This window comes from Vespula vulgaris, chromosome 1 (genome assembly GCF_905475345.1).
Source record: "Vespula vulgaris chromosome 1, iyVesVulg1.1, whole genome shotgun sequence".
NCBI classification, from domain to species: domain Eukaryota; kingdom Metazoa; phylum Arthropoda; class Insecta; order Hymenoptera; family Vespidae; genus Vespula; species Vespula vulgaris.
The window spans coordinates 15,730,929-15,748,399 of NC_066586.1; the positions used below are offsets into that span (position 1 = coordinate 15,730,929).

A 17,471-nucleotide genomic window follows, 5' to 3' on the forward strand; every position below is an offset into this window, starting at 1 on the left:
CGTATGTATGTATGTATATAAAAATCAGTTTCGACTAATCGTTTCGATCAATTATGGAGAATGCATGTTGATTTCGAAATGGATCATGAATCGAATTGGATACAATAAAAAAATGTTTTTAACTTCGCGTTTGAAACGTCATATGATTGATTTTTTACGTATAAATCAAGATTAACGTCACGATGGATGTGTACGTGTGTGTATTTGTGTGTACTTAACGGTGAAGCTTAAATTGAAAAGAATCATTATATAGCTTCACACAGATCATTCGGTCATCCTTTTATAGTCGCATCGCAATACGCGTTAAAGCAAGCATTGCACCGTTGCATCATTCGAGATCTCAAGTTTAATCGTCAGGATGATCTCGAGAGCAGGAAGCTGCACGAACATTCTAATTACATTCTCGTCGTCCAACCAATAACGAAATTGTTACGCACCGAATCGATTTACCTATATCTCCATCTCTGTCTCCATTTCTATCTCTCTTTCTCTTGGAAATGATAATCTTCTGTAATTTTCCTTTTCTAAGAAGTCTTATACTACTACTGTGTAGCCTATCAAAAGTGATCTAGCGGAACGGGAACCTTCTTCGGGATTTTCGCATTCCGCATTGAGTTCGAGAACTCGACGAAGGTCATTTCCATGAAACTCTAGCTGGACCTACACTACTACTACTATATAATAGTAACGCTAATAGCACTACTACTATTTCTACTACTATTACTACGACTATTACTACCATTACTACTACTATTACTATTACTACTACTAGGATTTATCGAAGGGTAAGAAAGAGAAAAGAGATATACATGTAAAATGCAACGAGTAGGGGAGTCCCTTGAATCCACACTCGAGGTTTGCCCTAGCTGCAGGGCACTTTGTGTACTTATTACGATACATCTCGTGCAAGCCGAAGCATTTCTCGGGTTCGACGTCCGGTCAGTCCAGGTACCGACTGTGAGCTGTTGCAGCTGCAGTAACAACGTCAGCAGAAGCAGCAACAGCAGGAGCAGGAGCAAGAGCAGGAGCAGGAGCAGGAGCAGAAACAGTCGTTGGAGACCCTCTCATCTATTTTCTCTACCAGTCTTCTCGGCACTCAGAGACTCGTCCAAGAGACTATCTTGCTGATCCCTTCGTGATCTTGATACTATGATTAAACCCCAGCCATCCATGTCGTTGTCGTCGTCTTCGTCTTCGTCCTCTTCGTCGTCTACGTCGTCGTCGTTGAACGTGTTCAGTGAGATAGCGATGACGTTCACGATGTTAGTGTTTTTCCAACGGTGACATTAAATTACCTTGGACATTCAATTTATATAAAATCAGAAAAATCAACGATACACAGGGAAATATTGATAAAAAGTGAACTAACATCCATTCGGATGTTGTTCGGGAGAACGTTTTTCCTGAAATTCTTATCCTATAGTGGTAAGTTGTATTCTTCTAAGAAACCCAACGAAGAACACGTCGAAAGCATACACTGGGAAGTCCGGGAATACATTAATAACAATAATTAAGGGGCGGCACTGATGAGTCAGCTCGCGGTCCATTTACATGTACACTCTTGCCTACCGTATCCACCTTCGTGGAAGGGACGTTCAGGGCGGTCATAATGGATATGTAAAGGGCCTAAAGGCTATAGCAAGAACCAGTACTTAACGAAGGGTCATCTAGCACGATCCACCTTCAGGTCGAAAACATTCACCTTGGTATACTTCGCGCTTACTCTGAGATATACTAAAGAATTTCTTGGAAATTCTTCGTTAAAAAGAGAAAGAGAATATCTATATATATATATACATAGAAAGAGAGAGGGAAAGAGAGAGAGAAACATTATACCAACACCTCCCACGAGATTGAATTTCTCGATCAGGAACGATCGATTCTCAGAACGATTTAAATTTTTTTTTTTTTCTTTCTTTCTTCGTCCGTCCCTTCTCTGACGAAGATGAAGAAGAAAAAAAAATAAAGAAAAACAAATGCCATGGTGGGTGGATAGTCAACCGATAGTCGAGAAAATCATTGCAATATCTTTTGCTATACGTGACTCGCAAAGAAACGAATACCGCAAATACTTTGCGGTCCGATAACTGCTCATCCATCGGCTATGGAATTCGACTCCAACCACTTTTATTACCTTCGTTCTAACCGCGTTGAAACTCTTCCGATAAACAACGACGCATGAGTGCATCTCTAAAATAGTCTATACGACGTTATAACAAATTTTTTGTCCCTTTTATCGTTTTTCTTTTTTCTTTCTATTGCTCTTTTTCGAAATTGATAGCGCGAACGTGTTTCGGTATCCAAGAGAAAGAAAAAGATATAGAGAAATATATATATATGCAGAGAGAGAGAGAGAGAGAGAGAGAGAGAGAGAGAGAGAGAAATAGAGAGAGAAAAAGAGAGATATATGAGGATATAGAAAAAGAAGAAAACAACCTTGACGATGTAATATTCATTAGCGTTGCCCTTCGATCATCGTGCAAAATTAAAGGGAGACCATGAGAGAGCTAGAGACTTAATAAGGAAATGCAGAAGTCCTGCTACATCATTGAGCATTCTCCATTGGATCAGTTATCTTCTTCTCTTCGTCTTCAAAGATAGACACCGTCTATATCTGTATCTCTATCTCTATCTCTTTTCTTCTCTTCAATTTCATTCCTTCCACCTTTCTTCTCCTCCTCTTATCTTCCTTTTTATATACTTTTTAGAAGGTTAGGAGGAGGAGAGGGATTATTTTTTTCTTTTTTTGTTCTTTCTTCCTTTCTTTCTATCTTTCTTTCGTTCTTTCTTTCTTTCTTTCTTTTCTCTCTTCCTCGGTCAGTACTTCGAATCAATTCTAAACGGCGTCCAGATAGTGACGTAAGATCTTCAGAGGAACGAGAGAGGCGTCAGGACCAATCTCTGGCATTAGCCTCGGTACTCGTATGTGCTTTACACGGTTGTCATACCTGTTTGCGCAGAGGCATCGGTACCACCTTGCCCACGTTCACCACTACCATCATCGTCTTCGTCATTATTATCATTATCAGCATCACCACCACTACCACAACCATCGTCAACATCACCGTCACCATCAGCACCACTACCACCATCATCGTCGTTGTCGTCGTCGTCGTCATCATCATCATCATCATCACTAGCTACGTCTACTTGCTTGTTCACCAACATCCTTCTCTCTCTTTCTATTATAGCTTTTATCCTTTCTCTTCTTCCTTTTCTAGTTCTAGTCTACCTTCTTCCACTTTTTCACAAACATCCCACACACATACAATAGATATTATTACATACTTAGATACGTTAGTAAAAATATCATGGTTTACGTTTATGCCAGATAGATACGGTCATCCCGAGGAGGTAGGTGGCCGACACGTTTATGTTACGTACGTGTGTGTGGGTGGCTTTCTCATATCGGCGACCTCGAAAAATATCAGCCTTCTCTTCCAGGATCTACTGTCTGAATGTCCTCATAAGAGTTTTACTGAGGTTGAGATAGAACCAGTCTCCTCTACTCGTGGTTAAGCTCGCTGAAATGATCTTAAGTTTCTGATGGGTAGACGGAAAGATTGATCGTAAGCAGACATTATATAACGTCGTATATTCGATTAATTGTGGACCTCGAATGACCTCATCTTGGCAATAACCACCTGCCAGTGATGGCACGCTGCAGTAGGCACGTTTATTGCGTAGGCCAACGATGACCTTCGGTAATGATCCTTGCGATTTGTGGTGAACCATGTTCTCTAGACGCTTTTTTTGTTTTCACTCTCTCTTTTTTTTTTTTGTCGTTTTTTCTTTTTCATTTTCTACCCTCGAATCAAGCAATCGATCGTCATTATGGTCATTACCGTTCAACATCGTTGTCATTGGTTACAGAAGATCCAGAACACTTCCGTTACATTCTCGATCGCACCAATGGCTAAATTCTTAACAATCTTTCTTTCGAGATTTTCTCTCTGTCTTCTTTCGTCTCTCTTTCTTTTTTCCGTGCGAATTCCACGGAGATCGTACGGAGGACACCGGGTATATCGAGCAGGCAACGACCTTCAACGAAGTCTCTCTCTCTTTTTCTCTCTCTCTTTCTCTCTCTCTCTTTCTCTTCTCTGTCTTTCTCTTTCTCTTGGTCGACCTCAGCAAGGATACTCGTAATCTGCGGTGCATCGGCCCGCAGCTCGTCAGATCGCTGACTTTACGTTTCGCACCCACCTAGCAACGAAGACGTTAGTTCCTTTTTCTGGATAACAAAAAGGTACATAAATAGGATAGGTAGAGAAAGAGGTTAAAAGAAAATATAGAAAGTTGGTGGGGTGAGACAATCTCTGCTAAAGTGGGGATTAGATTTTTCCATGGCTCTTTTTACTAGTTCTCAACGATCACCCTTCCTCGTGAACGTAACCACGCCCTAAGGACACACCGCAGTGTCACCCGATCCTTCCTATCTACTCTAGAGAGAGAGAGAGAGAGAGAGAAAGACGGTACACGTAAAAGGAAGATCGACGAGTAGAATTCTTTTTAGAACTCGCTGGTCTTGTCCTGATGCATCCACGACCACCCTTGTGGACTTCAAGATGGATGGTACCAGCGAGGAAAGCCACTTTGCTTCGGTTCTACCTCTTCTTTCTATACCTTTCTCTCTCTTTCTCTCTCTTTCTCTTTCCGTCTATATATTTATCTATTTATCTATTTATCTATCTATCTATCTTTTCCCTTGTCTCCTCCTTCTTTCACCAGCTTGCATATCTTCTACATTTTACCGTGCAAATTGCGCAGGCCCCTATACCATCACCTCTATCTATCCATTTCTATTCTACATTTCTTCTTTAACATTATCCACATTTTTACTTTTAAATGATCATTCCAATAGGATAAATTTCTCGTGCATTTATTTCAATTTTTAATCTTGGTTTATCAGTTTGTCCATAATATATTATAAATAATTTACTTCCAATGTATTCGAGAGATCATTCGTATTCTTATCGGATTCCAGCTGGTCGAACTCGTCCAATATTAATAGAACCTACGTTGAAAACGTCGGACGACTTTGCTACCGATGCACTAAGGACAAATAAATAGGGTCCATTGAAAAGTAACCAGATCGGTCGTCGAGATAACGCGTATCTTTGTGCCCCCTTTCACTCGCACCTCGTACGTTGTATCTCGTGGAAAATGCTTGTTACGGATTGAACGCAATTAGCAAGGCTCCGTGCCGGATGTCCATAATGATAATGACGTCGCGTGATGTCGATGACATCGAGATGAACTCTGATACTTCGCGAGGTCGAAGATATTTTTTTACTTTTACTTTTTTCACCTTATTGATATATACCTTGATCTATATTTATTTTATACATATACACGTATATAATATATAGTATCTAATATATGTGTCTGATATATAAATATAAATATCTAATGTGTCTAATATATAGATATAAGTATCTAATGTATGTTTATATATATTTATATGTATGTACACACATATATATATCAAATCGTATAGGAATATGTCGTTTTTTTTTTTTGTATAAAGAATGCAGGTTGAAGGAAAGTTAGAGGAATTACGAGGGATTAAAAAAAAAAGCTAGATGATTTAACGTAATAATTTCTCCAGTTACTGCAAGAAAATTTCGAATCGTCGTAACTCCAGAAACAGTTACACTTATGCACACGCACGCACGCACATATACACACACACATGAAAGTATATGAAATTTTGATTGTAATTTTAAAAGAAAAAAGATATAATACATCATAATACTTCATTGAAATCCTTCGCGAAATTCATTATATAGTGAAAACAATAGTTACGTGAACGAAGTAATATAACTAACATAACTGAAATTGAAAGGATAATCATCCTTCTGCATACTTACTTTTTATGAGGATCGTTATACACTTTGATTGCATTCATTGCCCGACAGGAAATCGTTCGATTGCGAATTATCCTCATTAGGGTCGATCATCGTTCGAGGATTAATCGTTCTTCCGTCATACGCCTACTAAGATTCACTCGAGTGTATCCCATAGATGAGAAATGAAGCTTCTTCTTCTTCTTCTTCTTCTTCTTAAGAAACAAGATTAAAAAGAGAAAGAGAGGGAGAGAGAAAGATGGAGAACATATTTTCGATAACAACTATATTTTTTACTGTGTTCTTATTTTTAAACATTTCAAGAACATTCGTTTTTTCTCCCCCTTCTCTCTAATGTACATGCATGTATAATAAACGTGCATCAAAAAAATTAAATAGAAAAAGAAAGAGAGAGAGAGAGGTGAACACATTTTTGTAAACAACTATATTTCTTACTATGTTTCTATTATAAAACATTTCATGTTTTTCTATGTTCGAAGATACTCATTCTCTCTCTTTCTCTCCCTCTTGCATACATATATATATATATATATATATATATATATATATATATATATGCACCCACAACATAGAAACATTCGTGATAAAAATTATAATAAGAAAGAAGAAGAAGAGAGAGAGAGAGAGAGACAGAGATGAAGAATACATTTTTGTTAACAAGTATACTTCTTACTATGCTCCTACTATAAAACATTTCATGTTTTTCTACATTGAAGAATGCTCTTTCACGCGCGCATGCACATGCTCACATACACATACATATACACACAATAGACATTTGTAAAAATGATGCTGTATTATTCGCGAAGATGAGGAAGAAGTCGAATACTCACGAGTCCTTTCTCGGTATTGTGAAGCGAACGAGACGAAGAGAAAGAGAAAGAGAGAGAGAGAAAGAGAGAAGGCGAGAAGCGAACGGTCCGGTTTTTGTTGATAGGGTGCAAGGACAGACAAGAGCGAGTGCTGCAAGACTGAAAGTCCGAGGAAACAGTCGACCACAGTGCATACACAGACGATTATTCCATACGAAAGAGATCGTAAACGAGTCTGAGTATTGCAAGGTGAAAAATCAATATGGCGAAGCCTCTGCTCCATACGATGCCGTCCTATTAACGATAATTATCATATCTATCGTAGCTTATTAAGGAACGTTAATATAATTCGAAATATCCTCAATAAAGATCGTAGATCTTTACATCCTAACATAAACGGGTGATAAAGATTGTATTAACAAAGATCTATAGGTCGTAAAGATAAATTTAAACGAAACGAATGGATCGAATTATGGAGATCAATTCTCAATTACCTTTTTGTCGTTTATTTTCAATAACGAAGTATTAATCCAATGTAATTTCTTTTCTTTTTTTCTTTTTTATTCTGTCCTTTTCTTTTCTTTTTTTTTTTCTTTTCTTTTCTCTTTTTCTTTTTTTTTAATTTCTTTCTTTTCTCTGTTACCAATTTACAGGACGACGGTGGTGTCGAATATTTCAATACTATAGTAGTGCAACCGCACCTAAAGTTGGTCACGAATCAAGGCAGGGGTTTTCATGTGAGATGTCGATACCAGACACGAGACAAAGTTGTAACGAACGATCAGACCCACGTGGCAATGTTGCAATCTCTACCACTCCAGGTGATTAATACTGAATCGATCAAATGAAATATTTATTTAATCGATTTATTTGAATCCTTGAAACAATCGATTTTGATGAAATCATTTTGTATTTTAACAGGCAACCGCTCCGATGCCTGGATGCACGATGAAGATCTTCAGCGGAGATCCAACGAGGCATCAGGTGGCAGAGAACGTGAAGATCGGTGATCCACTGACTTTGGTCATCAGTATCGACAAACAAGAGATGTTTGGTTTGAAAATCTCCGATTGTTTGGTCCGAGATGGTCTGGGTTGGGGAGAACAGAGGCTGATCAATAACGAAGGGTAAGTCTGCGTTAGTATCGCAGCCGACTATGTGTGTATGTGTGTGTATATATATATATTTGTATAAAAACAAGTAATATATAACCAAGGAAATACATATTTTCCCGGAGAAATCGAGTCGATGCTACTGAATGAATAATTCAAAGCGAATTCCAGGAGATCTGGAATCTCATAACACAAAGTCACTTACGCTTTGAAAGATTTCTTTCCTTTCTTAAATTTATATATATATATATATATATATATATATATATATATATATACATATACCTATATATGTATATTGTTTTGCTTCAGATGTCCCGTAGATGGCGAGATCATGGGACAATTCATCTATAACGAAGATAAAACAGAAGCGAAAGTCAACTTCCAAGCACATAAGTTCCCATATACGGCGAGTGTTTATTATCAATGTAACGTGAGGCTCTGCGTTAAACATGGCGGAGGATGCAGTAATACGGTATTTTTTCTTTTTTCTTTATTTTTTTCTTTTTTTTTTTTTCTTTTTTGTATGTGTTTTATCGATATTATATAGTTCGAGAAAATAATTAGACATATATGTTCGAGTTATCTTATTCTTAACGAATAATTATTATCTTTATAGCCACCGTTATGTAACGCGATAACGAGAAGACGCAGAGACACGAACAACGGTGGTGACAATGCGAAAAATGTCGAAAGTCTCGATGGCGGTACACCTGCTACCATCGAAGTTTATAGCGGGCTTTACGTAAACGAGGCTTCCGACGTTAGCTCGAAATCCGATTTTACCGACGACGTCTTCAGAGAGAGGGTAAGAGTGTTTTAAAAAATAAATAATTAAAAAAAAAGACAATTAAAGAAGAACAAAGAAATTTCGATTAAGATAATAAATCGTTTTGAAAAAGTTTAAGAAAAAGATTGACCAATTTAGAAATGAATAAAACAATGTTGTTTTTGTTGTTACCTGTGCTTAGAAAATTTCTTTCAAATATTAACAAAATTCTATATTCTGACAGACGATCGACGATCCCAACAGTATCTGCATATCGCAGAGAAGCTTCGCCATCGGCATCGCAATCGCAGGCTTGATACTCATGCTGGTAGTGATCGCCGCCATTTTGGTACTACTAGCTAAGAGACGACACAAGAGCGTGTCAACGACGGGCTCTTCAATTTACAGTGGACCCTATACGAACACTGCATATAGTCATAGCAGTTAAAAAAACATTCTCGAGACGTTAGTACGAAAAAGATAAGAGAGAAAAAAAAAGCAAAAAACAAAAATAACAAGAAGAAAATATTAGTAATAAAAATAATAATAGTAATAATCGTAATAATAATTATAATAATAATTATAATATTAATAATAGTAGTAGTAATAGTAATAATAGTAATAATAATAATGAGTCACGGTGTCTCGATAGGATCTATCGTTGTTTACGAAGAAACATTTTTCAATAATACCGAAATATCTTCGAAATAATATTGGAAAGAAAGAGAGAGGGGAAAGGAAAGTTATAAAGAAAGAAGAGGAATATAAAAAGAGAGAACATTTTAATTAATCGAGAGAAATAACTGCCGTTAATTACTGCCCACTATTTTTATTAACTATTTAATCTAAAAGAAAAGAAAAAGAAAAAGAAAAAAGATATTGTTTCCATTTGAAAAAAAAAAAAAAGAAAATTTCTCGATTTGACGTTCGTCTCATTTTTCTTATTCCCTTTCTCTCTCTTTTTTTCTCTTTGAAGAAGATATTTGGTAAAAGATTCTCTCGTGCTTCCTACGACGTTAACTCGATCTTTCGCGAAGACGAAAGAATCGAATCGACGACGATCAAATGCGCTTCGTCTACAGCGCACGTAATCGAAATCCTTTAGGAAATCGTTATAGTTAAGCGATTTATTAAAACGTTCGATCGAATTGACACGCGTTATTTTCGTTAAACTCGTGTCTTTTTGATATAAATATTTTGTATATATATATATATATGTATATGTATGTATGTGTATATATATATGTATATATACACACATATATAAATAGATATATATGTATACATATGAATATATAATTTTACTGTATACTAGTCCGGTATACCCTGTCCTACGTAACATACCTGCCGCACTAAACTGCACGTCAAACATAAATCTTCCGTCCATATAAATATATTATATATATATATATATATATATATATATATATATATATATATATATATATTTGCAATCATCTTTCTAAAACAATGTAATTTAATCGAAACTCTCTCACTCGTAGTATGTAAGATTTCCTTTACTCTTTTTCCTCCTTTTTTTTTTTTATTTTTATTTTCATTTTTAAGTCAATCTAGACGACCTCTGAATCGAATCAAATACTCCAGTGATAACGATCTGATTGTGAATCTTTATTTAATTTTCTTCATGTCTCTTTTCTTTTCTAATTTTTTTCAATCATCATTTACACGATCGATTGAAATCGATTATTATCGAGTAAGTTCGCGATGATCGTAGAGACGCCGAAAGAAATTTATTGGAAGAAAATTGTTCGTTTTAATAATAATCGATCGATAGATATCATTTTGATATTTTCTCTCGCTCTCACGATCAATCACGATCTTCCGAGAGAATGCATTTGTTATTTAAATAAGCGATTGCTTTGTCCTCGAGTGTATAATCAGATTTTAATCATTTGTAACGCTTAAACACATTTTTCTTAACGATAATTAGTATAATTTCAATCAACCAGGTGCTGCTCCGATATTGTTGATATTAATTAAAACTCTCTCTTATTATTAGAATGTTCGAATCGAATTAATTACAGAGATGCGAATGTCAATGTGTTATCACTTAGAGGAGCTTATTGGCTCTTACTATTAATTAAGATCATTCGTCGAAAATTCGTGACAATAAATTCGTGAGAGATAGTACCGACGTTGAGAAAGATCATACCACGGGGAATTTTAGTTTTAACGAGCGACGAAATTGAATCGAAAGAAAAGAAAAAGAAAAAAAAAAGAAAAAGCGACAAAAAGATAAGAATTAAAATTAAAATACGCGTTAAAATTAAGACGAACAAGTAGCGACTGCCAATATCACCGTCTCGCGTAATTGGGTCCAACGTGATTAGTGGTGGTGGTGGGTACGAATCCTAATCTCAAAAATTTTGGCTCGACGAAAAAAGGAGACGATGAACGAATTTATATTCTTTTTCTTTTTTTAATTGTAACACGTTCGTACGAAGGGTGAACGAATGAAGAAGAAAAAGAAATAACAAATAGTAATCTAAAAAATATAAAAAAAAAGAAAATTACGCGTTGGTAATGGCGACCACCATTTTTTATGAGGATTCGTATTATACTTGTCCTTCTTCGATTGTGCAATAAGAAAGCCTTGGATCTTTCGAGAGTCCACGAAAGCTCTTGTTGTTGCGAAATGGTATTGGCCGACGATTGGACCGCGATCACATTTCTTTTGTTTGTTTGTTTGTTTCTTTTTTTGTATTATTATTATTATTAATAATATTATTATTATAATAATTACTTTGTGTCGTCCATCGTCGAGCCACAATGGCATTGGTTCATAGCGACATTGGGGATAAAAATACTTGTATAGTATCCTTCCGTCCATATTTTCCTTTTTTTTCTGTCTCTCTCTCTCTCTCTCTCTTTCTACCTTTTCCTATTTTTTTCAACTCCTTCAGAAGACAAACCTCGATAATCCCATAATGTTACTCTGGACCCTTGTCAAAATAGTATCATACAACGATATTATGTAAATAACGAAAAACTTAATAAAATCTTATAACCATTAAAAAAGAGAATTATTTCATTTAGAAAGAAAAAGAATTTAAAAAATTAATTCTTTAAAAATATTGATGTGGAAAATATGAATTTTTACGTTTGAAAGTCAATAACATGTCATCATTTATAATCGATAATGTAGCTAGCGAAAGAAAATGTGTACCATAATGGCTGAAAAACATCTTTTACCGACGGATGATAAAAATCATAAATTAACATTATCGATATAGCATGATTATTTCAATAAGCGAGTATTAACCTATGAAATAAATTCTTATAAATAAACGATTATGTAATGATATAACTTTTGTGCGTGTTAATTATGTTTAGAAATATAATTTTCTTCAAATTAAATCGTTCGATTTTATGGGAATGAAGGAGATAAAATCTTAAGGTCTCACAAAGTATCAAACGAGAGTGTCTTTCTTTTTTATTGAATTATATATAATTCGTTTCTGGAAAATATGATAATATACATACATACATATATATACATACATACATATATATATATATATATATATATATATATATAATATAACAAGAAATATAATTAGACTGACATGTGTTCTATCAAATTGTCCGGCTCTCTACGATGTTGTGCATCTTGGGTCGGTAATATAGCTCTTGATTCGCGCCACCGATTTCCTTTTATTTTTTTAATTTATTTCATTTTGTCTTGTGTTTATGTTTATTTTTTCTTTCTTTTAGCGATCGATCATGTCCATTTGTATGTGCACGTCTATATAAATATGTATTTGTGTGTGTATGTGTATGTGTCTGTCCAAAATATATCCTCTGTTATATTATCGTACATATATATTACTTATATATATTGCACAGACGCGCGCGCACGCACACACATACACATACATACACGCATACACACATGAAATCGTTCGAAAATTTGGAACTTTTCGAGCAAACCTTTTTTTCCTTTTCTTTTTATCAGATACGATCTTTAAAAGACTAGTTTTATCTTCGTTCGGACGCGATAATATTCCTAGTGATAGTAATAGTAATAGTAATAATAATAGTAATAGTAGTAGTAGTAATCGTAGTAGTAGTAGTAATAGTAGTAATAGTAGTAATAATAGTTTTTAGTGCAGCCCATGTAGGAGTCGGTGAATATGCTTAAATGTTTTCCACCACACACTTTCTAATCACGTTTCTTCGCAACATTCTTATACATTTAAGAATTTTTAATGTCATTAAGAAATATAAATTATATCTTTCTATCTCTTTCTCCCTTTTCTCTCTCTCTCTCTCTCTTTCTTTCTTTCTTTTTGTCTTTTTTCTCTCGATAGTACATCACTTGAATAGTTACACGCGTTCGTCGCAAAATACATTTTAGATCGCTGATCGACGAGACCAAAAAAAAAATAGAAGGTATAGCGGTTGGCAGCGAAGGAGGGGAAAGAATTAATCGACGCGATCAATCGCGAGATCTTTCTCGAAGATCAACGAGCACGTTCCGAACGTGAAAGATCGATAGAAAAATTCTAATCTCAAAACAATGTCTGGAAAAATCAACTGATTTCAAAGACTTTTTTCCTTATTCTTATTTTTTCTTTTTTTTTAAGAATGTCAAACAAAAAATTTTATATTTTTAATTAATATCCGTTCGAGTTTCGCGGCAAACATATTCACTGAGAAAATCCGATATAGCTAAGGAGTGATCGAGAACAAAAAGCAAGAAGAAAAAGAAAGAGAAAATCAAAAGAACTAAAGAGTAATAAGAACAATTGCAACAATAGTAACAACAACAAGACAATGAAATAAATATGAAAAAAACAAAAATGATTCGTTCTGTAATACTTAATTATTATCATTACAGTTTTTTAAATTATACCTCTACGATGAAATCCATGGATAGATAATTTTTCCTTTTTTTTTTTGTTCTCTTTTTTTCCTCTATTTCTTCTCCACATTTCTTTTATCTTCTTTGGTCGATCATATTCCATCGATTATCCACCCCGACATTTCCTCTTCCTTGTAGAAAAATAATATAAAAAACGCTCGACAACGTCTTGCGATCATCCAGCTACGATCTATAAATTCGTTTTTTTTTGTTTTGTTTTATCTTTTTTTTTTTTTTTATTAATCGATTCAATAAACGTTTTCTTCTTACATCTTGCTTGGATCGACGATCTCTCATTCTCTCTCTCTCTCTCTCTCTCACACTCACTCACTCTCATTATTTTCTTTTTATTTTCTTCATCTCATTTCACGTCTCTCTTTTTCCTCCATCTTCTTTTCTTATCAAGATGCGTAGAAAAAGTAGATTAGGAAATGATTGGCGCATATATATATATATATATATATATATATATATATATATATATATATATATACAATGACAAAAGAAAGATTTCATTGAACTTACTTACTCACGAACGAATAAAACAAATCCGAAAAGAAAAAAAAATACACAAAAAGGAAAAGAAAGGCAGTTTTCGAAAAAATCATGTAATTTCATTCACGACTCGTGTATGTGTATACATATAACATATGTAAGTATGTGTGTCTTATTTTGCGAAATCAACGTTATATTTCTTTTTTCATTTCCAACATAAATTCAATCAAAACGAAAACGAACGAATAAAACAAAAAAATGTTCCCTTATCGATATCGTCGATGGGAGAGGGTAAAAATAAATGAAAGAAAAAAAACAAATAAATCAGAAAAAACATAACTGCGTCGAATACCGGGCTTTTGTTTGTTTAAATAAATAAAGGGATCAAAGAAAACGAAAAAAAAAAGGGAACAAAAAATAGCGATTTTGCTTCGAATTCTTTCGATCGTTTTTTCTCTCGAAATAATTTTCGTAAAATCAATTAACAAATACGTATATACATGTAATTAGATTTACATAGATAGATACATACATACATATATGAATATGTATATATGTAAATGACAAGCGTTCAGAACGTCCATCTTCTTCTTCGATCGTCGATCATTTATTTTTCCCTCTATTTTTTTTCTTTTGTCTTATATCTTTTCTTTTTTTTTTTGGTTCGAAATTTTCTCGTCGATGCAGCGTTCCAAACGCGTGTCGGAATCATCTTCTTACATTTTCTTTCTTTTTTTTTTTGTATCGTCTTGTTCTTGTTCTTGTTCTTCTTCTTCTTCTTTTTCTTCTCTCGTGTGATGTATGTTTATTGTTCATAGAAACACTAAAAATCACACACACACAAACATACACGCACACACGCGCGCATATCGATCGATTACCTAAAAAAAATATACGATCGAACGTCGCGAGTACAATACGACGATATTATTTCCACTGATAATCGGATAATATTTCTTTCTTTTCTTTCTTTATCACCTTTCTAACTCTATCTCTTTCTCTCTTCCTTCATCCTATTTATATTATCATCATAATGTGTTTCGTGAACGTATCTTCCATTTTCCAGCATCTTTTTTTTCGTTTCGTTTATTAGGTACAATTATTTCTGAATGTCGTCTGTATATGAGTGTTTACGTGTATATGTGTGTACGTATGCTTCTTTAGTTTTTTCTTTTTTTCTTTCTTTTTTAATTTAATTTAATTTTATTTTATTTATTCTTTTTTCGTTAATTATTCTTAACTCTTTTTGTTTAATCGCTACGACGACGCTTAGGTACGTTTAAAATACACTACACGTTCTTACGACTGTCTCTTTTCGAATAGTAATCGAATTTCGATCTTATTACAAATTGTCTTAATTTTTTGTATATCACTCAGGTCTCTCTTGATTCTTGATTTATTTATTTAATTATTTAATTTTTTTTTTTAAATTCTAGAAACAGGTTATGCGTGTATCTCTAACGATCGACAAGAAGGCGAACGCTTTTAATACTTTTTTCTTTATTTATTAATTTATCTATTTTTTTTTTTTTTTTTTTTTTTTTTTTTTAAATTTTTCCATTTCTTTTTCCTTTGTTCATTATTTCTCGTTCGTTTATGTTCGATCGGAAAGATCGAATATTATTGATTGTGCGAGAGATAAATAAAACAAAAGAAAATGGTGGAAGAAAAACGTGATAATGATCGATATTATAAGAAGAGGACTCGATCTTGTCGAGGGAATCGTTTGTAGAAAATTGATTCGATTTTTTTCGTTCGTCTTCCCTCGATTTTACTTTATTTTATTTTTTTCTGTTTTTATTAATTTTTCTTACTTTTTTTTTTTATTTCCTTTTTCGTTCCTTTTTTCGTTATTTATTATATATGTACATTCGATTCTCGCAAAAAGACAGTCGTAATCTTCACCTACGTCTTGAAAGTACAATCATCGTAAGCGAAGCTTCTGGATGGATTCCACTTTAGTTTTTATTTGTTTTATTTTCTCTTACGGAACAATGTAGACGCTTTTTAAAATCATCGATTATGATCCTTCAGAAAAGATCTACAAAAAGAGAGAGATAGAAGAGAGAGAAAGAGAAATAGAGATAGAGAGCGAATAAAAAACAAAAAATAAGGATGATTTTTCATATTTCTCGTATTTCTCTCTTTCTACATGTACATACATACATACATACATACATACATACATATATATATATTTCTCTCTTTCTCTTTCTTTTTGTTTTTCCTTCTTCTCCATTGAAATTTCGAGTTATTAGTTGCGTCTTCATTGATCCGAAGAGAATTCACAGACGGAAACATTAAATTACCACCATCGCGTGTCGTCATTCATCGCAATCGTTACCACATATAGAGATTTTTCATTTTTTTTTTTTAATTATTTTTTATTTATTGATTTATTTATTTATTTATATTTTTTTTTTCAAAAAAAGAACACACTCTCTCCCTCTCATACACACGCACGCGCGCATATGCACATGCACACGCACACACGCATACAAGATATCGACATTTGCATTATGAAACGGATTTTTTTTTCTTCGTACAGATTTAAAAGAAAATCGATACGTGTTTCGAAAAGATTTGGGGAGAGGAAAAATATTATCCTAACTTATCAAACTCGTTATCACACGTAGGAATGAAAAATCGATATAGATGTTATTAAGAAAATATCTGATCGTAATCAGAAAGAGAAAGAGAGAGACAGAGAGAGAGAGAGAGAGAGAGAGAGAGAGAGAGACAGAGAGAGAGACAGACAGAGAAAGAGAAAAAGAGAGAGAGAGAGAGTTTTTTTTTTTTGAGATCTTCGAGATTGATAAACGTATACACATATGTATGCATTTATGTAGGCGTGTCTCGAGAAGTGAAAATAATTGATTACAGTGCGGATATTCCGCGTGGTGTGCGCCGTGCGTTTTAAATTCCTGGAAGACAAGTTATAATTAGGATCCCGTGAACTCGTGCTTCTTGTGTCGTAAAAAACTATCTCGTTCTTGTCGATTCTCCAACGGAATCGACAAAAGAAAAAAGTAATAAAAAAGATGGCCTGCACGTATATGTGTATATATATATATATATATGTATGTCTGTGTGTATGTGTGTATACGTACGTATAAATCATTTACAAAAGAAATACATAAATAAATAAAGAATAAAAAAAGAAAGAAAAAGAAAAAAAAAATTAAGCAAGGATGATATTCCTTGTGTATTTTTTCTCTCTTATTTTTCTTCTTCCTCTTCTTCTTCTTTTTCTTCTTCTTCTTCTTCCGTTTCCTCGATTTTTAATTTCGCAGAACAACGCCACGATGGTTTTAACGTTGTTCGACTATCTCATCGTTTAAACTAATTTGTAAGACATCACATACACGCACACACACACACACACATATATATAGAGAGAGATCGTTATTATACTGAATACGTTTACATATTTACTTAATCGTATAATAATAGAAAAAGAGAAATTGTCTCTTAAACAGTCCGATAAAAAAATAATGTGAACTTTTCGATTTAATAAATGAAATCGATAAC

The 17,471-nt window shown here is 33.9% G+C and overlaps 2 protein-coding genes across 2 annotated transcripts in view; one reads left to right on the forward strand and one right to left on the reverse strand.

Moving 5' to 3' along the window:
• The window catches only part of LOC127062443 (cuticlin-4), a 64,909-nt gene extending 53,818 nt beyond the window's left edge, over positions 1–11,091 (forward strand). Inside the window, exons 6-10 of the mRNA XM_050990692.1 lie at positions 7,333–7,500; positions 7,601–7,806; positions 8,104–8,266; positions 8,411–8,599; positions 8,805–11,091. Coding sequence (XP_050846649.1) covers positions 7,333–7,500; positions 7,601–7,806; positions 8,104–8,266; positions 8,411–8,599; positions 8,805–9,008 — 930 coding nt within the window. The 3' untranslated portion in view covers positions 9,009–11,091. The remainder of the gene's footprint in view (positions 1–7,332; positions 7,501–7,600; positions 7,807–8,103; positions 8,267–8,410; positions 8,600–8,804) is intronic.
• Positions 11,092–14,421: 3,330 nt separating this feature from the next.
• The window catches only part of LOC127062315 (R3H domain-containing protein 1-like), a 51,693-nt gene continuing 48,643 nt past the window's right edge, over positions 14,422–17,471 (reverse strand). The window contains exon 17 of the mRNA XM_050990321.1: positions 14,422–17,471. This exon is cut by the window's right edge and continues 2,116 nt beyond it. The gene's annotated coding sequence lies outside the window, so the exon portion shown is untranslated.